General features: G+C 47.4%; 1 protein-coding gene across 1 annotated transcript in view; it reads right to left on the bottom strand.

Moving 5' to 3' along the window:
• Positions 1-1302: 1302 nt before the first annotated feature.
• The window catches only part of GRIN2A (glutamate ionotropic receptor NMDA type subunit 2A), a 520136-nt gene continuing 496100 nt past the window's right edge, over positions 1303-25338 (bottom strand). Inside the window, exons 12-13 of the mRNA XM_047839263.1 lie at positions 9539-9777; positions 1303-3102 (exon numbers count right to left, since the gene is read on the bottom strand). Coding sequence (XP_047695219.1) covers positions 1303-3102; positions 9539-9777 — 2039 coding nt within the window. The remainder of the gene's footprint in view (positions 3103-9538; positions 9778-25338) is intronic.

The raw sequence follows: 25338 nt of genomic DNA, 5'->3' as shown, positions 1-25338 counted from the left end.
TTGCCACTAAAGTTTATCCACGATTTTGGAGGATGCTCAGGGTCGATGCATGAGGGTCTCTCATGTTTTGAAGGCTTTTGATCTGAGGAGGTTGGGGTGGGAATGAGTGTCCAACTGAATTTCATGAGGTTAAGGACAATTAACCTAAAAGCGTGCCAGCCTTCAGTGGACAGACGGCATCGTACTTTTTACAGATCACGGTACACACGTGGCTGCTGGCATATGCCACGATGTTGACAACCCTGGGAACAGTGACACACACTTGGACTCCACCATAGCTGTTCGGGGACTGAATGAGTGATGGTCACTCTAGGAGGTAAGGGGTAACAGATACTATACAACCCTGAGTCGTCACCAGAAGGGGGGAAACACAGACTTACGTACATAGGAATCTTCGGGATAAACTACAACAGCCTCTGTGTCCAGAGACAGAAGATCCACAGATTAGGTGTCGGAGACATACACGTATCGGTTTGTGCAGCTCTGAACAAGACCATCGAAGCCAAGGGTGAGAGAGTGTCTGTGAAACACACAAGTTGACATCCAGAGAGATTCTTGTCGTTCTCCGCCTGAGGGCCCTCCTGGCCTTTTCCTCCAGATGAGTCTTGGAAACAGACTCTAGTGAAGGTAGCATGGTTACTATGAACACGGGAATTTGCGATTCTTTATGTGTGTGGTGGTGGTGGTGGGGGGAGCCTGGGGTTGGTGCTGGGGTCGGGCCGGGGCAGTGATGGGAGGCATGACACTAAAGCTGAGACGGGTACAAAGCCAAACTTCCTCATCTCTTGCACGTCCATCTCGCTGCGGTGCAGACGTGTTCGTAACTGCTGTGTCTGTGTCGGGTTTACATGCGTACCATATTGCTTATTCTGGATGAGAGAGACCGTTAGGCATTTCTGATGAGGAAATTACATGGTGGACTGGTCTTCGTGGACTTTGGAATATAGAAAATCATAACATCACCACTGGCCTCCGACGCATTGTTATTGCCAACATCCCTAGAGGGCGTGTCCCGGAGACCTGCCCTATTATTTATTATTTATTTGCTTTTTTTTTTTTTTTTTTTTTTTTTTTGGTTAAGGACTCACCTATCTGGTATCTGCTATGCTCAGCACACGCCTCACAAGATTCCTTGAGGGGAAGACTATGTATGGCGTGGAGCCAGGTGCAAAAGAACCAACAAAAAAAATACCTTCCTAAATCCCCTTCTCTTTGCAGGCACCATCGGACCTCCGACATTTACCCTCCAGAACGTTGGCCGTTACGTATGTTTCCCTATAGATAAAACATTAATGGAAGGTTCTAAACATCAGATTCGATACTAGGCATTTTCTTGTACACACGTCTACTGCTGCAGGAATTCAAAACCCTGGGGGTGGAGTACATATTGTTCTTATTTGCAGCATAAGGCCTAACATGCTCTGAGATATACACGTCGTCGTGGCCTCTACTGTCCCTGGAACAGTACGACGCTGTGGACCTCAAGGACGATCGAAGGTAGCTGTCATTCACGGCCTGGGATGGCAGCGAGTGTTTGTAAGGGTCCGAGGGGCATCTCCCAATGACTAAGCGTCGCTCGTCCCCATGGCAGCGGAGGAAAGGGTTCTCAGAGGTGTGGTCCGGCAAGAGAGACTTGCTCCGTTTGCTGTCCTGCAGACCCTGGGGTAAGAGGGAGCTTTTGTTCCCCAAGAGTTTGCTTGAGGGCACGCTACAGAGACTCCCATACAGGTTTCCCTCCAGAAGCCGTTCCCGGTCCTTGAGGCTTATGCTCCTGGAGGGCCTGCTAAGGTCTGTCTCCCGAGGTTTGTCGAGAATGTTGTCGTAGGAGTGCTGACGGCTGATCCTGAGTTTGTTCTTCTGGAACTGGAGGGTGCTGTTCTGTGCCCAGTCCTGCTGGTAGACCTCCTCCTGGGCGGCCGGGCTCCCTGTCTCCTGGAGCATCTGGTCTTCGTCGATGTCGTACAGGTTCCCCATCCGCAGGCAGGCGTCGCACTTGAATGGGGACCTCACGGTGAAGTGGCCTGAGTAGGTGGGCAGGTTGGAAAGGCAGCTCCTGCAGTGGGTGGAGTTCTGTCGGTACCGCTCGCTGCCCTCGCTGTGAGGGGGACTCTTGTCTTTCAGGGTGAAGTGCTTGGAGTAGAACTTATACTTGTCATTGTTGGGGGGTCCGTCTTCATTGTGCAGGGGGTTCCTGGTGGCTGGCAGCGCGGGGTCCCCCTTGCGGAAGTTCTCGTCGTGGTCTGGGTAGGCGTCTGTAAACTCCACGTTCTCGGGAAGGGCCATGTTCTCAACGAACTGGGGAGGGTCTAAGTGGAAACTAGGCTCCTTCTCACCATCGATGGTGTAGATCTTGTCCCTGGGGGAGCTCGCTTTGGTTTTCAGGTAGGAGCGCTCGACCTCACTGCAGTCCTTGGGGTATTTGGAGGCTGCTGACCTTTTGAAGTTGTCCTTGGTCTTGTGGTTCTTGTTGTTGTCTGGCTCTCTGTGGCACGTGGCCCGACTCGAAGTTTCCGAGATGTCCGAATGGGCCACCTCTTCTGGAAGGTATCTAGGACTCTTTAGGGAGTGGGTCCTGTTCTCCACTGCTCCCTCGTCCCTCTGGGAGACAGGGTTCTGGCTCAGGGAGTCTTGGCGCAGTGATTCCATGGATTTCTTCCAAAGCTGCCGGGGCCTGGAGTTGGCTTTGGATTCTGTGCTCACGGCCACCTCCACCGTGTTGGGGTTGGACTCATTGAGCGTGAGAGGGTGCTGTCCCTGGAACACATAGTTATTGAGGCTGTCCTTGTGCCTATTGGCCACGAATGTTTGCAGTTCGTTCATGTTGTCCCCAAAAATGGTGTCTTTCCCCTGAAAGGACCTGTTGTCTGAATAGATCAAATTTCCCTTATCTGAAACCATGTCCATGATGAGGGAACCTCTTTGGATGAAGTCTCCAGCCCTTTTGGGGGAATCCATTCTTGAGGAGTTCATGTTGGACATGTCGGAGATGTTTTTGGCTGACCGAAGGAGTTTTAACATGTTGCTCTGGGATCCGGTCAGGTTGAAATCTGGAGACTTCTTCTTCTCTTCGATGTGCACTCCATGAATGCAGCTGTAAATGCCCTGTGGGAAAGAACACGAGACATCATCAGTGGCAGCAGGGAAAGAAAAACACTGCACACCCAGGCTTTACCTGCGAAGGTGAGATGTGTCCTTCTGGGAGGAGCCTTGGAGAGATGGCGAAATCCAATCTGAATCCTGGCACTGTTTCTTAAATGTACCAGACCAGTGGCAAAGTGCCCGGCTTCTCTGGTCTCCCTGGCTCAAGATGATCTGACACGTTTGCCTGTGACACTCATACACAGAGTTTGAGAGAAGGTATCGACTAACAGTCACGTAACCATACAGGTCTCAGTGCCTCCACGGTGGAACCTGGGGTACTGGATTGATATGTGGGTTGCTAACTCATCTTTCCCCATGGTTTCTCAGGATCATCTTTGGAGTGTGGATACCAGGGTCAGTTATTAAACTGGCACGGGGCCCCTGGGTTGCTCAGTCGGTTGGGTGTCTGACTTCGCCTCAGGTCATGATATCACGGTTCGTGGGTTCGAGACTCGGTGGTGATGGCTCAGAGCCTGGAGCCTGCTTTGGATTCTGTGTGTCCTTGTCTCTCTGCTCCTTTCCTACTCTCTCACTCACTCACACACACACACACACACACTCACTCACTCTCTCTCTCTCTCTCAAAAATGAATTAAAAAGCATTAAAAAATAGAATAAACTGGCATAAAAGGACCACCCATTATTAATTCTTCAGGGGAGCTGCCCCAGCAACACACTGAAGCTGTCAGTCAAGGCATGAGACCCAAGCAGGTCAACCAGAAAACCCTTTGTGGTCACTCTAAGGGTGGACATCAAATCCATGGGTGATCAATCACACATTTTGGGGAAGGATAGATACAGAAGCTGGAATAAAAGGAGCAGACGCGGGGAAGTAGTCTTGTCACCATGTGGGGATGGTAGCCTGAGAGTGAAGCCATCATAGGAGGGAGCATGGTACAGGGGATGGAGAGACAGGACATGGTTGGAACCCCTGGGGCTGCCACTTGGGACTTTTTGCTTATGCCGGTTAATATATTCCGTGTGTGTGTGTGTGTGTGTGTGTGTGTGTGTGTGTGTGTATGTGTGTGAGAGAGAGAGAGAGAGAGAGAGAGAGAGAGAGAGAGAGTGTTTCTGTGCATCTCTGTGCCGCGTGTGGTTCCTGCTTACCTACTGCCAGGAGGCAGGGTCTCCAGTGTGCGCTCCTGTGGCTGCTGGGTGATGGGATCACCCAAATGCACTGTGCAGTTCACAGCACGGTGCTTCTGAACCTGGCCTGTGAACCCACACCTCCCACCCAGCTCAGTAACATGGGAATCTTACACCCTGACCCAGCGAGATTCGGCTTGTGTGGGTGAAAACTGGTGTATCTCCTGTATGTTTGGATCAACCCAGATCTGTGCCTTGATTTCATTTTGTCAGTATTACAAAAAAATAGGAGTTAATTTTTGTCGTTTTCTACAGGCGCCCGGCTGGCTCAGTCGGTAGAGTACGTGACTCTTGGTATCAGGGTCGTGAGTTCAAGCCCCACATTGGGTATGGAGCCTACTTAAAAAATTTTTTTTTTCTAAATCTGTAATTTTGTTCTAATGAGCTCCCCCCACACTGCTAGAGATTTTAAGAACTTCTGTCCTCCCCTTCCCTGACAGAGCAATATGTTAAAACCAGCTGAGATGGGCTGGCTGTCTGTTTGAGGGGGGCCCACAGAGGTGGTCAGGGGGCTGAGTTATGTTTCAGGAGCAGGAGGATGGCTGCTGACTGCTTTCGCTCTTCCCCAGTTTGCCCTAGGACTCACAGGATACTGGGAAGGCACTTCCAGCTGCTGGGGTGCAGGGGGAAGCCTCAGAAAGGAGGCCACGTGATGGACCCAGCCCATACCCCAGGCTTGGGTGCTAGTGTTCTCCCACTCAGTTGACCCACCTTCTTGATGGGCTGCTGAGGAGGAGGGGGTGCATATCAGAGACACATGGAAAGAGCCGGAGCCTGGAACCCACTGGAAGTGAGTCCCAGCTCCACCTGTTAGTAGCTCTGTGACCTTGGATAAGCTGCTGCAGCCTAAAAAAAATGTGTTTTAATATTTATTTTTGAGGGGTGGGGAGGGACACAGGGAGAGAGGGAGACAAGAGAATCCCAAGCAGAGCCCCATGCGGGGCTTGAACCCATGAGCTGTGAGATCATGACCTGAGCCAAAGGCGAAGGGTCAACTGACCGGGTGCCCACCTTTTCTGGTGCCCTTCTTTTCTGTCACCGTTTACTCCCTCACACACTAGCACGAGACCCCACTGCACACTTTCCCACGGCTGCAAGAAGACGCATGCTACCCTTTACTACCGAAGGTTCGTTCTCCTCGGACAGCAGCCCAGACCCTCCCTCGGCCCCGCCATGGCTCTCCTCAAGGGCCCCTGACCCCTCAGAACACTCCTGATGGGGCATGCACCCTACTGCCCTCTGTGGTTCCCTGGAGTCTGGGCTTGACCCCTGATGTATCTTCCAAGGCCTACACTTTGTGTCTCCCCAACAAATTCACATAATGAGATCCTGACCCTAAAAGTTGATGGTGTTAAGAGGTGGGGCCTTTGGGAGGGGGTTAGGTCATAATGGTGGGGCGCTGGCCAGGCAGATGACTGCCCTCGTAAGAGAGGCCCCACATTGCCCACAGCCCTTCCACGTCATGAGGACACAAGGAGAAGCCTTATGACCCAGAAAGGGACTCTCACTTGACCATGCTGCACCCTGATTTCACACTCCCAGCCTCCAGAACCATAAGAAGTAGGTGTCTGTTGTTCACAAGCCACCCAGTGTGTGGTGTTTGGTGATAGTGGCCCTGGCAGACTGAGGCAGTATCTACTTCTGCTCTCTTGGTCCTGACTGTGCGGGAGCCAGAAGCCCGTCACTGTCCCCAGGATCCCCTCCAAGGAGCCCATGGGACAGGCTGCCACAGTCTCGATCCCATGGTCTCTGTCTTTGCTATGTCTCCAATTCCTCATGGCCGAAAACTGAGGTGGGTTCTTTTTGCTGGTGACAGTGACTATTTACTTCTAGGGGAGAGGGAGAACATTTTGGAGAGAAAAATTAAGAGCCTCCTGCAGACTACAGGGCACACTTATTTTTTAACCTGGAAAAGCCAAAGGCCCCAGCTGTGGGAGAAACTGGGTTCTCATGTGAAGTGAACAACTTCTTCAAGCTCTGGTCTGCCCCCTTGGCAGGCCAGGAGTGCCCATATGTCCAGTCTGTATTTTGCTGCACTATTCAGGAGCTTCCTGAGGGACATCGAGCCCATGGGGACAGCTGCATGTGTCTGCTGCATGGCAACAGCTGGGTCCACAGGCTGGATGTTGAAGGTGCTACCAGAACTGGTGAGTGGAGACCCCTGGCTGCTGTGCAGGAAAACACCTGCCTCGGGTGCAGGCACATTTCAGAGCATCCTAGATCCACGTCCCTACATTCAGAAATGGGCGGAAGCATGCGACCCAGCCTGGTGCACAAGACAGTCTTCCTCTTTCCTGCCTTGTTCTGGCATGATAGGTGAAGCAGGAGACATAACGTGAGGCCGAAAGGGTCCTGTTCCGCCCTTCATGGCCTCAGTTTCTCCATATCCATAGGATGGGTGTGGTCATGTCACACACACACACACAGGTGCTGTCAGGATTAGAGATGACAGGGAGACGTCAGTCACCTGGCCCTTATTCACGTGCTGGGCAGGATTCGTTGTGGGGTTGTGATCTTGGCTTGGTAGGAAAGTGGGTTCTTGGCTTGGGGATTCCCCACTGCACGTTTGTTAAAGAAAATGTTTACATGCCTACAACGAGGGCGCTTCTGTTTCTGTGTGTATGGCCTGCTCGGTGTAAAGAATATACATGTAAGCTGGCATGTGTGTGAACGTGCCCATAAAACGAATTTAAGAGATGTGTGTTAGCCCTTGATCAGAAAGGAGGAACATTTTTCTTGAGCAATCTGAAAGCCCTGCTATGCATGAAATTGGGTGCTGAGCTCATTCTGAGTTCCCTAACAAATGAGAGAGGCAGGAAAAGTATATTAAATATGAAATCCTTCTCTTCACACATATTAGGGCTGCACTTATTTAAAACATAGTATCTGGGGAGAAGGAGGGTCAGTGCTCAAGGAGCATTCCCTGCAGCCTTTGAGGACACAGGAATGCTGGTGGATGGGAGTCCCCAAGGGGCACAAAAGTCCTTGCAGTGCTCCTGTGAGGCACGGGGTCCTCTCTCCCCCAGGGAGGGGAGACTGAAGTTCAGATTCCAGCCTGTAAAGCTGATGATGCCTACTCCTGTGTGCCCCACTGCCCCCCCAATCCTGCTCAAGATGCTTGCAAGGGAAGCGGGGGATTTAGTTCATGCCTCATAATGACAGTCCTCTCAACTGGCTGCCTTAATGGTATCTCAGAAGAAATGCTCTTCCAGATCCAAGCAGGATTTACAAGGAAATGCAACAGTGTGCATTTGCTCATGATAATCCCAGAGTCATTTGGGTATGGAAAGCCTTTAGTAATTGGTGGAGAGAATTAGCTTAAAGTTGGCATAATACCTAGCTAGATGCGTGCACATTGTTATTTTTAAGCAGTCTGTGTTGAGATGCCATCAAGTTAATTAGGAAATATGTATTTGCACAGAATGCAAGTTAAGAGTGCCACTGAACAGAAAAAAATAAATCTTCCTCACTAAGCTAATATGTGCCTTCTGAATCTCCAAAGTTCTTAAAATCACCAAATGCTAAGAAAACACAAATTCCTTTAAAAATGATTATTTAGTTTTCCCAATAACCATTAGCATGTAAAACCAGGTGTTTGTACCCAAGTGTTTTTCACCATGTTTCATGTCTTAATTCATTAAATTCTTTCAGAGTGAAAACATTCCAAGGTGAGTAAATGGGAGAAATAGGTAGATAAATAAATGGACCGGATGGATGGATGGATAGGTAAATGGGTGTAGGGATGGATGTACAGATGGATGAATGAAATGGGTAGATGGATAGATAAAACAGGTGGATGGATAGACGAGATGAATAGATATATGGGTGAAATGGGTGAGTGGATGGATGGATGAAATGAATGGATGTACGGGTGAAACGGATGGATGGATGGATGAACTAGGCAGATTGGAGGGAGGAATGACTGATGGGCTGTAAGGTAAATAGATGTTATATTCTGCTAGAAGATGAGTGAATGATATGTACATATGATGTAAGTGATAAGATCATGTCAGTTGCATGCACATATGTGTCATGTAGTATGATCTGTATCAAATCTCTTGTGTTGCTTGTATTTGATGTTTGCTGCTTGTGTAGGAACCTGTGCTCTGGCTGGTACCACACCACCTCGGCTCAAGTCCCGGCTCCACCAAGGCTGGGCAGCCGTGGATGATCCTCTAACCTCATTCCCCATCTGTAATCTGGGATGAAGAACAGTTACACGCCTCACAGAAATGGCTTGTAGGTGAAATGAGATGAAGAGGATGAAGTCCATACAGGGTGCTTGGCACCTATCTGTGCTGCACAAATACCGGCATTTTCCATGATCGTTGCTATTACTGATGACCCATATGTGCTTTTTTATGGTAATATACACATGCCACATTGCGTAACAGGAGAGGGGTTTTCCTTGCATTGTGGGTGAGTTCGTTATAGCATGTGTGTTTGCGGCTGTAGTTCATGCTGGGTTGAATGTGTATTTTGTTTTGTTTGACATGTGTGCCTTTCCTCGTGGCCCTTCTTGTCTTTGTTTCGTTGGAGGCTCTGTTGTAATGCAGACGCTCTTTGTGTTTTGTTAGATGTGTGGATGCAGAGCATGGCATGGGATGTATATTTGGTTTTGGCATATGTGTCCCGCTGGGATGTGTGCATAAACTGTAACATCCTGCACAGGAATGGTAGTCGTGTCGTAAAGCACATCGGCTGCTAACGGTGGATGCCACAGACTGCTTCGTTTGGCCTACATGGTATTTTGGTGTTGTATAAAAAAAAAAGGAATTAGTTACTAATATTTAAAGAGTGGAAAGGCTTCACATAAAATCAGATGACTACATTCTCTCTGACAACCTACAAGACCTGATAATATTGCCCTTGAGTTCCCATAAGACCATACTCAGCAGGACCTGAGGACTGCCCCCTCCGGGTGTGGTAGGCATTCTCAAGTGTTCCTTCACCTTGAACCCCAAGGACATTTGCTGCTTTTATCTCACTGGTGCTATTTTTCTCATGCCCAGCTTGCATTACCCATTTTCCTTCCTTCTCTGGCTTCCGCGGTCACCTGGGTTTGCTACCCCTGAGTTAGGAACACACAGAATCTGGATGCCTTTACGACAAGCCCACCAGGGGTTGGTGAGGGAGGGCAGGATGTGCAGACCGCCCCCCACCCAGGAGTCCAGAGTCCTCGATTCTCTGGGAGCCCCGCGCTCTTCTGGACCTGCCGCTGCATTGAGAATGAGCCGCCCGAGGTACTGACCCTGCTGATGGAGAACAGCAGCCCCGGCCGGTCGGAGCACACGCCCGTGAAACAGAAGCGCAGCTTCCAGTAGAAGAGGTGTTCCCAGATGAAGGTGATAAGGCTGAGGGCCATGGCAGCCGCCAGCATGTAGAACACGCCCGCCATGTTGTCGATGTCCAGCTGACTGCTCATCACCTCGTTCTTCTCATTGTGGCAGATCCCCGTGAGCCACAGTGTCTCCAGCTCCTCCATCTCGCCTGGACAGAGGACAAGAGCCACAGGCAGTGAGGAGCACGGCATGCACTCTGGTTCTGGACACACGCGGGTGACCCACAGCTGGACATGCAACCTGCAGGCAAGTTCCTGAGTGCACCATGTCTGCGTGCACTCACTCGATGGGCGAAGCCAATAACGGTAACAATACCTACCTGGTCTCGTGAGGAGGGTGAAGTGAGATAATGGATAGTTACGTTCAGTCCGGGTCATGTTTTTGTTTTTGTTTTAATGTCATTGCGTTCTGCCCTTCCTGCTTTTCTCTACCTGTGTCTCTGACACCCACCCAAGCCTGGAATAGGGCCCTACCATGGAAAGGCTCATGTTCCGGGTACGACTTCATCACTTCCTAGCTCCTTCAGAACTACATCTCTTCTGTCTATAAAATGGATATAATAATAGTGCATACTTCCTAGACTTCTGGGGAGGACCAAATGAGCTGATGGGTGCAAATTTTCTAAAGGTAGTGCCCGGCTTATGGTAAGTGTTCATAAATAGTAGTGTTCACAGGATGGAAACGCCCAGCACCATGCCTGGCACACGGCAGTCCTCGAATATATGTTGCTTCTTTCATTTTCCTTTAGAACATCTGGGGCTATTCCAGGAAGTCACCCACCACCAGTGCACTTGGGGCAAAAAGCACGAATGGAAAAGAGGCTTCTCGATCAGCTCTGAATGGCTCCTTGCAAACTAAACACCTCGCCACTTGAGCAGGCAGCTAGAGAAGCAGGTGGAGTTTTCAATGGAAAAGAAAAAGTAGGCGTGCGTAGCATTATTTCATCTTTTATGTGCGTTTCATCCAATTGCCATTTAGGAGGAAATTCTCTGATCTAAACGTCTAGCAATTAAACTGTCTAGCAGTTCACGAAACTATGGCACTTACGCTACGATTCAGACTTTAAAAATTATCCTTCAAGGACCGTGAAAATCACAGAAGACGTATATAATGTTAAACGGAAAGTATGATTTTGGGGCATGTGTGTGTTATCGAAGATAGAATATGAAACAGGCAGAGAAAAGTAAATACTGCAAATGTTTCTTTGATTCCCTATTGAAGAGGTTAGCACAATTAATGCTTTCAAGTTGCTTTCTTTCTCACTCTTGAATGATTTGGCTGAACAGAGCTATCTAGGTGGATAATGATTTTTTTCTGGACCTTTTGAAGATGTTACTGAGTTTTCTTCTGATCTGGATTATAGTCGTTGAGAAGTCGGCGAGTAATCTGACTGTTGCTACCTTCTATCCACTCTGTGCTTTTTCTCTGATTGTTTTTGAGACTTTCATTTTGTCTTCGGTGTGGAATTGAAATGTGGATTTGCTTTAGGATTTTTTCTGCTCTGTGACCCAGTGGCGTTGTTTGACGTGTGACTTATAACTTTAATTCTGGAAAAATCTCACCCATCCCTACTTTGAATATCGACTCTCCCTCTCCCCCCCATTTTTAAAAACTTAATAGAATGTACTTTTTAGAGTAATTTTAGGGTTACAGAAAAATTGAGAAGTACAGTGGGTACAGCAAGTTCCCATACACTCCTTCTCTCCTCCTCCCCCCCACCCTGCCTCAGTTTCCTCTATTAACATCTGGCACTGGGGTGGTAATTTTTTAACAATTCATGAACAGGTATTGATACATTATTATTAAATTCCACACTTCACATTACAGTTCACGCTTTGTGTTGTATGGTTTTGTGGGTTTTGCCCAATGCTTAATGCCATGTTATCTGCCATTACAGTATCATATAGAATAGTTTCACTGCCCTAAAATTCCCGTGTGCTCCCGATTCACCTCTCCTCATGCCCCATCCCAACTCCTGACAAGCACTGATCTTTTAATGGTCTCTATAGTGTTGCCCTTTCCAGAACATCCCATAATTGGAACCATAATGTACACAGCAGCCTTTTCAGACAGGTTTCTTTCACAGTAACAACATGCATATTTAATAAAAAAAATTTTTAACGTTTATTTTTGAGAGAAAGAGAGCATGAGGGGGAGAGGGACCAAGAGAGAGGGAGACACAGAATTGGAAGCAGGCTCCAGGTTCTGAGCTGTCAGCACAGAGCCCGACATGGGGCTCGAACTCATGAACCGTGAGATCATGACCTGAGCTGAAGTCGGACACTCAAACGACTGAGCCACCCAGGTGCCCCAACATGCATCTTTTTTAAATGTGGGCAGTCATCTGATTTATAAAAAGATGCAACAAAATTTAAAATGATACAAAATATCAATTTCAAAATGTCAAAAAGTGAGTGTATTTAACCATACTCAGCCCATAACAGAGCAAATGGGTAAGTGGAATAATTCAAGCTGGAGCATATTGCTATACGAACTGGCAGCAGTAAAAGTTGATAAATGAAGGCAGAGGAACTCCATTCAGAATTAGAACCGAGGGGCTTCGTCATCATCTGGGGTCTGTTCCATGTGGTACTTATGGCTAGAAATGCATATGATGGGAACTTCAGAGATCTTTTGGATCCTTCCTTTAAGCTCCTGGTCAGCAGTGGCTACAGTGCAGGGCTTGTGCTGAGAACAATATGCATTTAAGTTCCTCCACATTCTTCCATGGCTTGACAGCTTGCTTTTATTTGTGAATAATAAGCCATTGCATAGATGCACAGTTTGCTCATTCCCCTACTGAAGGATATTTCGGCTGCTTCCAAGTTGGGGCAATTACGAATAATGCCGCCATAAACATCTGTGTGCAGGTTTTGTGTGGACGTATGTTTCCAGCTCATTTGGGTAAAGACCTAGGAGCACAATGGTAGGATTGTGTGGTAAGAAGATGTTTAGCCTCGTGGGCAACTGCCAAGCCCTCTTCCGAAGTGGCCATGCCATTTCGTGTACCCTGTTGAGCTCCCGTCACTCCACATCCTCACCAGCATTTATCAGTGTTGTCAGTGTTTCGGGTTTTAGCCGTTCTAATAAGGTGCGTAGTGGCATCACATTGCTCTGAGCTGCAAGCCCCTAAGGACACGCGACAATTCTCTTTTCTTCTGATTGTGTTTTAAGTATTCTAAACCTTCTCATTCTGTTCTCTAGGTTATTCACTTTGCTTTAGTATTTTCCATTCCTTTATCACTCTGTCCTGTGGTTAGATGCTTCCCGCAGATCTATTTTCCAGCTCATTTATTCTTTCATTAGTAATATTTAGCGTTATGCTCTCATTTAATCTATTCTAGTTCTTATATTCACCTGGCCATTTAAAAATTCTGCCCGTTCGTTTTTATCATAATGTCTCATTCTTCTGTTATGACTTAAAAAAAAACTTCTATATTTAATAATTTCAAACCCACCATCTTTCAGATTATTCTCTGCCTTGCCTCCTCCCCCCCAGTCCTTGTTGGGATTCACATATGTCTGGTTGCTGTGTGTGCTGACCTCATGGTGGATTTCTTCCTTGTGCTGTTTGTAACTTCTGAGTCTGAGCTAATACTCAGCAGAGGCTGTTTTCCCCCCTAAAGCATGGGGCCCCCAAGCACACTGGGCTATAGGAATGTTCCTACAGTGGGGTTGAGTTAGCTTCTTCTGTGGTTCCCAAGGTACCAGTTTCTATATGGAAAAAAAAAATGTGACTGCCTTTGCCACGCCATTTAGTGTACATTTGGACCTCCATACTCATTTAGGTTTTTAAAAACTATTTATTTTGGGGGGCGGAGAGCACAAGCGGGGAAGGGGCAGAGAGAGGAGAACAGAGGATCCGAAGCAGACTCTGCAGTGACTGACAGCAGTGAGCCCACCGCGGGGCTCTAACCCACAAACCGTGAGATCATGACCTGAGCCGAAGTTGGACGCTTCACGCACTGACCCACCCAGGTGCCCAGATATTCATTTAGGTTTTAATTTCTCACTCAAGAGCTTCAACGAGATGGCAAGGCGACTTTTACTTCCTTCACTTTTACGGACAGCTTTTTCTAGTCTTTTCACAGATGCGCTGATTCACTGGAGAGGTCAGATTTATGCATCCACATACCTTGGATGTTAAAGCCACAGCCTCCACCCCTGCTGCCTAGGTCCCCTGAGGCCGTCGCACCTCAGCAGGAAAAGTGCCGTGAGAATACCCCATCCCCCTTGGTTTCCTTTCCCTTTGCCCTTTACTGTGCTTTGTGCAAGCGCGCATGTGCATATGCATGCGTGCCTACGTATGTGCAGATGTGCAAGCGCGGGCGTATGCGTGAGCACCCTGGAAGGGTGCGCATGCGCAGTTGTATGCGTGCGCATGCGCCTACTTCTAATCCTGCGCTGTGATGTGTTTGTAGCCCCAAGGGGGCTGCTGCTGATTTAGTCTCCGTTGTACCGCAACCATAGAGGCACGTATACCTTTTGGTATCAGGGCTACAAAAGCATTGCATTTTTGAGGGGAGACAACAGAAAACCTATCCCTTTGTAAGTTCATCACCTACAAGGAAGGGTGCTGGCTCACCAGTGGTGCAGGTTAAGTTATGGGAAGGGACATGTCAGTTTCAATTCCTTTCCTTCCGACAGCCTCCAGAGGTTTGCACATGATCACATTTGTCCCGGGATCCTGTGTATCATCAGCTCATTGTCTAAGCCGACACCCCCACCTGCTCATCCAAACCCTTCTACGTTTTGGCTTCCTCTTCTCAAAAACACCAGTGCCGTCCCTTCGAAACTACTGCGTGCTGTTGACTCTCCTCTCCCTTTGGAGTTGGCGAGGACACAAAAGTGAGTCTTCTCACCATGTTTCCGTCCATGTTTTGTATGCCCAGAACAGGGTCAGTCTGGGTAAGGAAGAAACATCATTAGATTCCTTTCACGATGTAAATACAAAGACTGCCTTCTCACCAAACATCTCTCTCTGAATAAGTCACCTCGGTAAACCGGACCCGTGTCGCAAAAGGAGGGCAGACGCACATTTCTCAATCCCAATTACAGCCTGTTCCAATCATTTTGCAGTTACTCATTTCCTGCCTTGTGGCCGCCTACTAGTTCACTGAACTGTAGTTCAAATACTTTCTTATTTCGTTTTTAATTTACTCAAGTATATTGTAATCTCCTTGGGGGAGATCAGGGACCGTGTTTCATGATTTTGATATTTTTCATGGCCTGCAGCACACAGCAAGCACTGAATCCCTATTTTCTGTTTCTATTTCTTTCCCTGCATCCCGGGGCTTAAATTAGGCAGCACTGCAAACATGTTCAGATCTGCCGGGTGAGTTTTTCTGCCATATAAATAGAGGAAACACAGATCAAAAGGGAGCTTGCCGTGGGCTTGGGAGTAAGAGACTGAGAAGTATGCATGTCCTCAGCTGGGGTGAAGCGGCGAGGGTCATTTTTCGAAGGAACAGCTCTAAGATGTCTTTCCACCGTCCGTTTCTTCCATTACAAAGAGGCCGCGATCTTTGTCAATGTGGTCTTGTGAGCTGGAGCTGGTAAGTGGGACAATTAAATCTGTTTCCTGAAGCAGACTCATTCTTGCTGGGAAGACAAAAGCTAAGTGCTCTCCTGGGAGCACAGAGAGCCTGGGCCACTGTGGGTTTGCAGCCAGGCTCCAGTGTCGTCCTCCTCGGACCTGAGAGGACAGGTCCCTGCATGAAGCTGCAACCCCCCCCCCCCCCCCCCGCATATATACATCTAGGGGCAGGAGGCTCACGAGCACCTGAGAACACCTCTCCATCCACGCATGTCACACCTGTTCGAAAGTTCTTCCTGTATCTGTCTTCAGGGGGCACAGTGTTGTCTGCCACAGGTAATCCCTGCCAACCTCTGAGTTCTGTGCCGCCCTGAGGAAGGCTGTAACGCCCATACACAGAGCAGGCATCCCAGCTCTCTCCTTTCTCAGTGTTGCCATGAAAAGGCAGAGTGGTGGGGCTTTAAGAGGCAGGGGCCAGAAAGATGTAAAATCTAAAAGGGAACAGGTGAGAATAATTGAGACAGAATCAGGCATATGCCTGAGACTTGCTTCCATTAGCTGCTTTGATGATGCTGTGAGGCTGCTGAGTATGTATCCAGCCGCTCACTCAAAAGGTACATGCTCGTTTCTAGTTTGCAAAAAGGAAGCAATGCACATTCAAATAGACACCTTCCCCAAAAGCACAAGAAAGAACATTGCACGTAGAAAACACTAGGAAGAGCCTCACGAGAGAGGGCCCTTACCTGACAGGTTTGAGGAGCAAGTCCAGGCATGCTATCGGGTGAAGACTGCCCGCACTGGACTACCTTCAGCACTTAGGACCCATTTGACCTTGGTCCCGGTACTCTGCTTGCCTACCCATCCACTCATCCATTCCTTAACCTATCTTCCTATTCTCATATTTAACAAAGTTACATGAATTCCCTTCCATTTCAGGCACTATGCCAGGATTTCCCAAAATTAACCCATGCAACCCTCATGTCAACCCAATGTGTTTGGAGCCATCACCACACCCATTTTACAGATGCTCAGAAAGGAATCTGCACACTCTCTCTAGCGCCTACAAGCAGCACGTGACAGCATCTCCTACGAGTCGTGCTGGAATTCAATGAGGTCACGTGCACACCCATTGCTCAGGAATCGTTGGAGATACTGTTAGTTCCTGCATGAAGCCAGGGCAGCTGGGGGTGTTGGTGGATCTCATTCCCCCCGCCCTCTGCCTTGCCAATTCGTGGAGTCTGTGATCCCCGGAGGGCACGTCCAGAGAGAAGGCTTCGCCCTCCAAGAGGAATCTGTTATGTCCAAAGTAAGAGAAATCAGTTCCTTATCTGTCCTCAGACTCCTCTGCACTTCCAGAGGGACTGAAGTAGCTTTTCAGATTAGATTTCATTCTGCTCCATAAGACCGTCTGAGAGCTGAGGGGATTGCTTCGGGAAGAGATTTTATAGCATGTGGTGTGCCTAGCCTTCAGACTTCCTGAGCATTTCTCCCCCGAGGTCGCTTGTAAAAAGTTCATTTTGGACCTGTACCCTTTAGGCTTTGTCCGGGGCCTGAAAATATGCTGCAGTACATCTTGTGATACCAGCCCACACACAGACCCTCGCTGGCACATAGCCACATACTGCTTTTTCTTGGTGTCGGGCCAAAGCACCTGCCCCTAGGCAATGACGCTATGGAAGGATGTAGCGTGTGGTTTGAGGAAGCTGAGTGTGATGCCCTCTTTCATTTCTAGTCAAGGAAGCTGATGCTCTGGTTCTCCGAAGGCTTCATTTGGTCACTCATTCATTCACTGAGAAAAGAACATTTTTCAAGCATTTAGATGGGGTGCCTGGGTGGCTTGGTTGGTTAAGCGTCTGACTTCGGCTCAGGTCATGATCTCACGGTCCGTGAGTTCGAGCCCCACATCGGGCTCTGTGCTGACAGCTCAGAGCCTGAAGCCTGTTTCAGATTCTGTGTCTCCCTCTCTCTGACCCTTCCCTGCTCATGCTCTGTCTCTCCCTGTCTCAAAAATAAATAAAACATTAAAAAAAATTAAAAAAGCATTTAGCACGTGTTTGGCAGCATCCCTGTATTTTCATGTAGAGACAAATCCTACAGTCTTCACGTGCCGCTAACTCTGAGTCCTTTGGGAGGGAGCATCCTGCAAACCAGTAATTCTGGCGAGATGCCTGTGCATGAGGCTGGAGGCAGGAGAAACGTCGGGCATCTGGACATCAGAGAGAGGTGCAGAATTTGCAGGGAGGAAGAAGTGATCGAAGGGGGCCCAATCACAAAGGACCTGGCTTTTGTGTTGAGGAGCTAGGGTGTCCAGGGGGTTGGCGGGGGGGGGGGGGGGGGGGGGGGAGAGACACTGGATGAGACCAGCTGTATGCTTGCTGCATCCAAGATTCTTCAGTGGCCGTCTCCCCACACATAATGTAAGGCAGGCTGTTACAGGTGGGTGGGGTGGCAGATTTGAGTGATGGGGCTATAGTGCAGAGGTCTCCAGTAAATTCCATCCCGGTGACAGAATCACTGTTGGAGTCCTATCCCGGTCTCGGGGGCAGGCAAGCCATGTGGATGAAACTCTCCTGCTCTCAGGATATATGGTAACTACAGAGAACTCTATCCACAGGAAATCACTGGTAAGGATCCGTTGTGAATTGTCATCCCTGTCACCAGGGCCCATGACAGTTTACTCTGGATGTACCAGCTGTGTGGTATCATGCTGAAAACTGGCCAGTGGGTACCTCTTCAGTGCAGCTCAGAGGTCTCCACTTGCAGGAAGTCTTCCCTGAATGCACAAGGACATGGGTACGAGATCACGGTTTCTCCTTCTACAACATCCTGGGTCTTTCATCACCAGAGAATCTGTCGCACTCCAGTATAGTTGCCACTTGCTTCTAAGTCTTCTCCATTGGGATGTGACTTTATTCCCCCATTTGGGGACTTTATTCAGGGTGGGCATCCTGCCATATTCTTCTTATATCCCCAGTCCCTGGCACAGGGCTCAGCACATAGAGGATCCATACAACTGTGTTGACTGTAGATGACACAAGGCTTCTTTCCTTGATCAGCTTCTGATACACTGTCTGGAGCATCAGCATAAGACAAAGAGAGGAAGCAATCTGTGAAGTCCCAAGCAGAGGGGTCAGGAATAATTTCTGAAGCCCAGAAATCAAGGCCAACTCTCAGGGCAAGCGAGTACCGATCAAAGATCCTAGCATAGATTTTGGTGGTTCCCCACAGGGAACCAACTTCCATCTATAGCCAAAAGACGTCAGGATGATGTCGCTGCTGATCCCATTAGGGTTTTGCTGTGAACGCCAAGAGGGGAGCTGACCCCGTTTCAATCCTGTTTTCATGTCTTGCCCAGGGACTGGGCACTTCATGTTTCTCAGAAGCCCGAATGGAATTGGAAATGGCAAAGGAACAATTTTCTTTGTCGAAATCTAGGGCACCGTCAATGACAGGCTCATGCTCTCGACGATAACAGATTCGGTCACTGTGAGCTCTGAACTGTGGTCCCCAGAGTGAGGACAGTTTGGGGTCTGCAGGGTTGACACCACGTGTTCTCTTTGTCCAGTTGCCCTGGAAGAAAACTGCTGTCAGGTCTGGGATGGAGTCTGTGGGCCTGGAACAGAGTGAGGTCAGCTAGATCGTTCGATTGCTGACCTTGGTGCCTTACCTTTGTTAATTTTACACTCTTGACTCAAAGGCAGGTGACCTTGGATCTGGAAATAGCATTCCAGAGCCTAGGACCTCTGTATCCATGAGCTATGAGGGTCAATGAACAATTTGCAGGAGAGAAAAAATAAAAAAACCTTCGGTGGTGGTGATAGTACAAGAATCTGGACACAAATAGACTAAATCTGGAAGATGCATCTCCCTTATTTAAGTGTCAGAATATTCCATTTCTGTATAATGCTGAGAAGTCACAAAAGCAAAATAAAAATAGGACCAAGCTTAAAAGTATCCAGTCAGATGCAGAGACAGGCTGTCTTTGGCATCAGTGTTTTACTACCACCTTCCAGCTGAGGTCTCGGCTCTGTGGACAGAGCCTGGAGCACCGCATGAGGCAGTGCTGCTGGTCGCCATCTGGCTGAGATTTCACAGGCCACACGATCAACGGTGCACTGTGGACTTGGGGACTTGCATGCACACAGGTCCCCAGCCTGTGTGGTCCTGAAGAAGGGGGAGGAAGAAGAGTGTAGAGATTGTGCAGCCCCATCAAACATCAGACAACATACATGGTCGCAATTCTCCAACAGATGGTGGGGGTGGGGAGAAATAATTCTCTAGAGTAAAACTGCAGAAAAATGGCAAGATGTCCAGGAAATCCTGTGCGGGCCAAGCACCTGTGGAGTCTGCTTAATGCATGTGCCTCACACATGTATGGATGGCCAAGTGCCATGGCTTAGCAGGCATATGCACTTGTGAGCATAAATGAATTCACAGTAACTTTTTGACAACTGCTCATTTCCCCCATCAATAGTCCTGAAAATCCTATGACTCATCTTGTACGAGTATGGGGGCTTTTTAATACCACAAAGGGGTCCTTGTGTCTTAAAAGGCCATAGACATAAGGGGCCGGCGCTGGGGGGGGGGGGGAGGTATAGAAAAGGACAGCAATAATCCCACATGCCAGGTTGAGGAAGATCTTTGAGCAAGTAAAATGGTATTGCAACTTTCTGGTTTCCTTTTTATCGAAGGGTGGTCAAAAGGCTACCCGAGACTGTGGAGTCCTTAAGCAAAGGGGATCCCATCCATTGTCCATTGTACCCACATTCCTCATCCTCAAGGACAGGGCAAGGACTTAAAGGGCACTCAAGACTTGGTTGTGGCATGGAGGAGAAAAAGGAGGAGAGGTAGGAAGGAAAGCGGAAGGGAGAGGAAGGAGAGAAGAAGAGAAGGAAGAAGGAGAATGGAGAAGAACAGAAAGGGGTATAGACCTTTCTAGGAAGTCCCCTGTATCTGCTGTTACTGCTGTCCATAACCAGAGTGGAAGGAAGACCAGTCTGTTGATGAACAGGGTGGGCTACAATTTAAGAGAGCTCTGAGACGGCTTTGATGACAGCCCTCTTCCTCCATTAGGAGCAGTGGTGTTCCTCTGGCCTCCTCTTTCTTCTCCCAAGTCTGAAGTACCAGATGGGGGTGAGACTGTTGCCAGAGAAGAGTGGGAGAGTGGACAGAGATGGTTAGATTAGATGTCAACTCAGGAAAGTGTGTGGGGCAGACACCACAGTCCTCTTGCTCCATTCTACACGAGAAGGAAGGAAGATGGAGAAGGAATTGGGGGTCTCTAAACTATGAGCTATGATCGTACAAGAACATCCAACCAGTGCCATAATGCACACACCTAGGGATCAGTTATACAAGCCCACTCTGCCTCTCTCCTAGAAGGGAGAAACAGGGCACTCAGAAGTTTCCAGAACCACACGCTCTGCTGATGGGAACGTAAACGGGTTGTACTTTCCCTGCAAATTGTTTGGAAGTGTCTACTGGAACAGAGTATATGCACACTCTGTGACCCAGCAATTTCATCTGTAGGTATATTCCCAATTAAGTGCCTACCTGCACCAAAAATATGTACACGAATGTTCAAAGCAGACAAAATTGCAAAATAACACAAATGCCCATCGACAGCAAATGTATAAATAAATTCCAGTATGTTCATATAACAGAACGCCATGCAGTCCTAAATAAACGATACGCTTTAGTTATATGCATTTCTATAGATTAATGTCCTAAAAGAAAGGTCAAAAGGAGGCAAAACCTGTCCGTGTTCATGAGGGGCAGAGTGGTGGTCACTGTGGGGTGAATACTGGCTGCAAGGGATTTTCTAGGGTGCTGGTCATGTTCTAGATTCTCATCTGAGTGGCAGTTACACAGCTGTATAAAAATTAATTGGACATGGAGATTTGTGCTATATAATGAACATATGTTCTAATTTACAGAGGGAAAAAATGGGCAGCAAATGGCAAAGTAGAGGTGTAAAGCATTCTTCCATTTTGGGGGTCAAGAGAGAAAATAGTAAGCAGAAGAAAAAAGACTTTCTAAACCAGAAAGAAAAAAAACCCTCATTTTTTTTTTAGAAACATTAAATTTTTTTTTTTACAAAGAATAAGTTCTTAAAGGATAAAGAGGAATGAGTTAAATTAAATTCTTCCATATTGTTGGAATTATTTTAAAAGAACATTTTGGACTCTAATGATTGAAGCCAGAAGCTACCAATCTTTCTATAAAGGTCTAATTAGTAAATATTCTCAGCTTTGTGGGCCATCTGGTGTCCATTGTAACTACTCAGCTCTGCCCCTGCAGGACAAGAACATCCTCAGACACACATGGTGAATCAAAAGGATGTGTCTGTGTGCCAATAAAACTTTATTGACAAAAACAGGCAACAGGCCAATGCGGGCCATAGTTAGCAGAATCCTGATTTAAGCAATTTAAAAAAATGGGAAAAAATTTTTTTAAAAAGTATATATATGAACAAGAATAAATCCCAATTTAAGGAGACGCTTATCACTGTTATGACCTATGATAACTTGCTGAGTACTTACCATTTGATGGGTACCATACCTAGAAGTTCTTATACATTATACGATTCAACTTGGTGAGGTCGGTGCCATTATAATCCCTAATATAAAGAGGAATGTGGCCCTTACAAAGGATAAATAACTCTCCCTAGACCATGGAGCTAGAAGACATCAGTTGTTATATTTGAACCCAAAGCCTTTGGTCTTCACTAGACCCCGTGTTGCCACATTTATGACTTTTTTGTGTGTGAAATATTACAAGTAGAGTCTTAATAAATTACTTAGATATACAAACTGTCCATAAAAATCTTTATGTAAAAATAGTTAAATGTTCCAAAAAGAGGAAAAGACAACTCACTTTTTTTTTTCCATTTTCACTACTATTCAAAGGAACTCAAATTAAGGCAACTCTAAGATAGCACATGCTCCTTCTAAAACAGCACAAAGAGCCATAATGCTCGAAGCTGCTTGACTGTTTTAAAACTGGTACATTGGTGCATTATTAATAGTACTTTTAGATGGAAACAAACTTTTGGGGTATTAATAGGATACTATAGATCAAGACTTCTAGACATGTTTATAGCCATTAACCCTTTGAATTCTACCTCCAAGGGTCTGTTACAAATAGACAATTAAAAAAAAATAGGCATGGGGGCCCCTGGGTGACTCAGTCAATTAAGCATTCAACTTTTGGTTTTGGCTCAGGTCCTGATCTCCTGGTTTGTGAGTCTGAGCCCTGTGTTGGGCTCTGTGCTGACAGTGAAAAGCCTGCTTGGGATTCTCTCTGCCCTTCCCCTGCTCACACGTATGCTCTGTCTCTCAAAATAAACATTTTTTAAAAAGGGAAAATAATGTAATTATGGTTTCATAATGTTTATGACATTTTATACACAATTGGAAAGAACCGTGATGACTAGACGATGTAATGACCTGAAAAAAAAAGTTTAAAATACAATATAAATGAACACAGTGGAATATAAAAGCGTATATGACCAATGCTTATATATTTACAGCAGTGTTTCTGCATGAAAAAGGACCAGGAGGTATAGCTAAACTGAAAATAATTCTGTTGAGGTAGTAGGCTGGGAAATTTTGTATGGACATTAGATTGCCTTTCCAAATACGGGTTTTACAAAACGTAGACGGAAAGGGATTCGGGGCCACTGTTTATGCATCCTGTAATTCCCACATTGGGTTCTGTGACATCAGGGTTTGACTTACCAGCAAGCTATTCATTATGTCTTATTTCAACTCTGACGGTTCTCTTGACATTCGACTTTCCCTGGTTTGAGCGATTCACTGCTTGTCAGGCACGAATTTGGCACTGCTGACCTTGTTCTAATCCTGGCATCAGATTGATAATAAACACTGCAGCTCTGAATCTCAAGGGACCTATTGGGAAATTCACTGCTAACTTAGGCATATGAAACCCCTCCAGCACAGAGGGAAAGTCAATGGCCCTTCAGGATATTTATGGATTTTATCTGTTTCTTAAGTAAGTGCTGCTCCATTATTATTCCAAATATGTCTCTAGTTAAAATTAGGAGGGAGATAAACAAGTCTAATTTTTATGGTACCATCTGGTCACAGGCCAATGAAGAAGCACTTAAACCCTTTATGGCTAATGTAGGCTTAGGACTGACACATTTCTTCCTTTCAGAACATTTCATTTCTGAATGCATGGTTTGCCGTGCGGTTACGTTTTACATCCTAGGAGGGTCAAAGTGACTTGGTTGCTGGGGCGTCCAAATGGCCATCGATCACCACGCCCTATGGGTGGATGGCATCAAAGCGGCCATTCTGTGTATTAGTGACGTCTGTGTGCCTGTCACAGTCATCCACGCACAGGATGTCCCTGTGTTCCGTACTGTGGTCACTGTGCGGGCTGACGCTTACACGTTCTACAGCACTTACTTCTTGCGTTTTCACCATCTCCAAGGTCTCTGGATATGGAAACCCAGCTAAGAGCCTTGAGAGACGAGGTTGGAGAGAACTCACGGTGAAGACCCAATTTCATGGACCCCACACGAGTGATCTGTTGGCCCCTGGCCTCTGTATCCAGTACTGACCAATCAGAGATGCGTGCTACTAAGGGCTAAATACTGTTATTCTAAGGAGTGGTTCTTCAATCTTACTGCGTTTTAGATATCCCAGAGAGGATGTGAAAAAATGCCCCATGGGGTAAGAATCAGGGATCTATATTTTCCACACATTCTCCAAGAGAGTCTGACGGACACAGTGTGCCACGAAAGCACTTTGTAAGGAAAGTAACTATTAAGAGCAATAGAGCAGGAGCCTCTAATCATTTTTATATTCCACCACCTGGAGCTCAGAAGCTGCTCAGTTATTGTTTGTGAATGAGTGTCTAGAGGCAGACTGAATGAATGAATGAACAACTGGGTTAATAAATCAGGGGGCTTTGTCAATGGCACCCGGTCTTGCTAACTTGATTATAAAGTTCATGATTTATAGAGTAGCCTAGCTCAGCCCAAACTGTGATTTCTGCCTTTGAAGTCCCAATTTGATTAAAACACGTTTAGCAAGGAACAATAACCTTCTGAAATGCCGGGGATTATGCAGCTCCGAGGAGCTCTGTGGGGAACAAGCAATTCCGGCAACCAGGACGGGTCTTTGTGAACCTGGAGAGGCCTCTCTGCAAGCCTGTATCGGGGCCAAACATCTGACTCCTCTTAATTACACTCTGTCCTTGCTCCATTCCTTCTCGTCTCTGGCTTCTGGGTCCTGAGTTTTCCCCATACTGCCAGGGTTGAATGATCTCAAAAATTAGGCTGAGCCTGTCCCCATGGTGCCGGGGCCTGGGGCATGGACAAGTCTCCTTCTCCGTGGAAAAATGGGAAAAAAAGCCTAGGTCGCTTGCTCGCCTACCCTCAACCTCTGTTGCCAAGTTATTCTGCCCAGTGTCATCTGCAGGGAACCGATGCTGTGCCTTCAGTGAAAGAGGAATGAACGCTGAATATGGATTCTGGCCAATCTGCATTTAAATCACAGCTGTGACCCTTTCCAGATGGGAAACCTGCTGTAGAGATGTCGACGACAGTTGGGAGTAGACAAAAGGAGAAGCAGTACTGCAACATGGTTAAAGCCAAGGCCCTGTGGCCCGTTTGCCTACATTCCGATCCCAGATCTGCCACTTAGGAGCTTGTACATATTCCTTGACCTGCCCGTGACTCAGTTTCCTCATCTGCAAACAGGCGTTAATGATCATAACTCATGCCATTTAGCCATTGTGAGGACTGGGTAAAATTAATACCTAGACAGACTGAGATTATTCTGTGACCCATAGGGCTCCCTCCCTAAGTGTCATCTCTTACTATAAACATCTATAACACCAGTGATCATGGTGGCTGTTGACCCACGGAAGCATTTAGAGAAGTGGAAACTGTCTCTTCCCCTGAAACGGGGCTCTCAGATCCTCGGCACCTCCTCTCCTCCAAATCCTCCCTGCTCACCCACCCCAGCCTTATTCTGGCATTTATCTCTTTAAACCGGTTGAAGCTGCTGGTTGCACTAGGGTGTTGCTGAGTCATCTGAGGACACGGGGACCTATGTCACGGAGAACTGCGGGCAGGGAGGCCAGCGGGAGACAGATTAGAGGGCTCCGAGGCAGGAGTGAGTCAGCCCGTGGTCCGCGCCT

Source organism: Prionailurus viverrinus, chromosome E3 (genome assembly GCF_022837055.1).
Source record: "Prionailurus viverrinus isolate Anna chromosome E3, UM_Priviv_1.0, whole genome shotgun sequence".
Classification (NCBI taxonomy): domain Eukaryota; kingdom Metazoa; phylum Chordata; class Mammalia; order Carnivora; family Felidae; genus Prionailurus; species Prionailurus viverrinus.
This window is presented reverse-complemented; position numbering and strand designations above follow the sequence as displayed.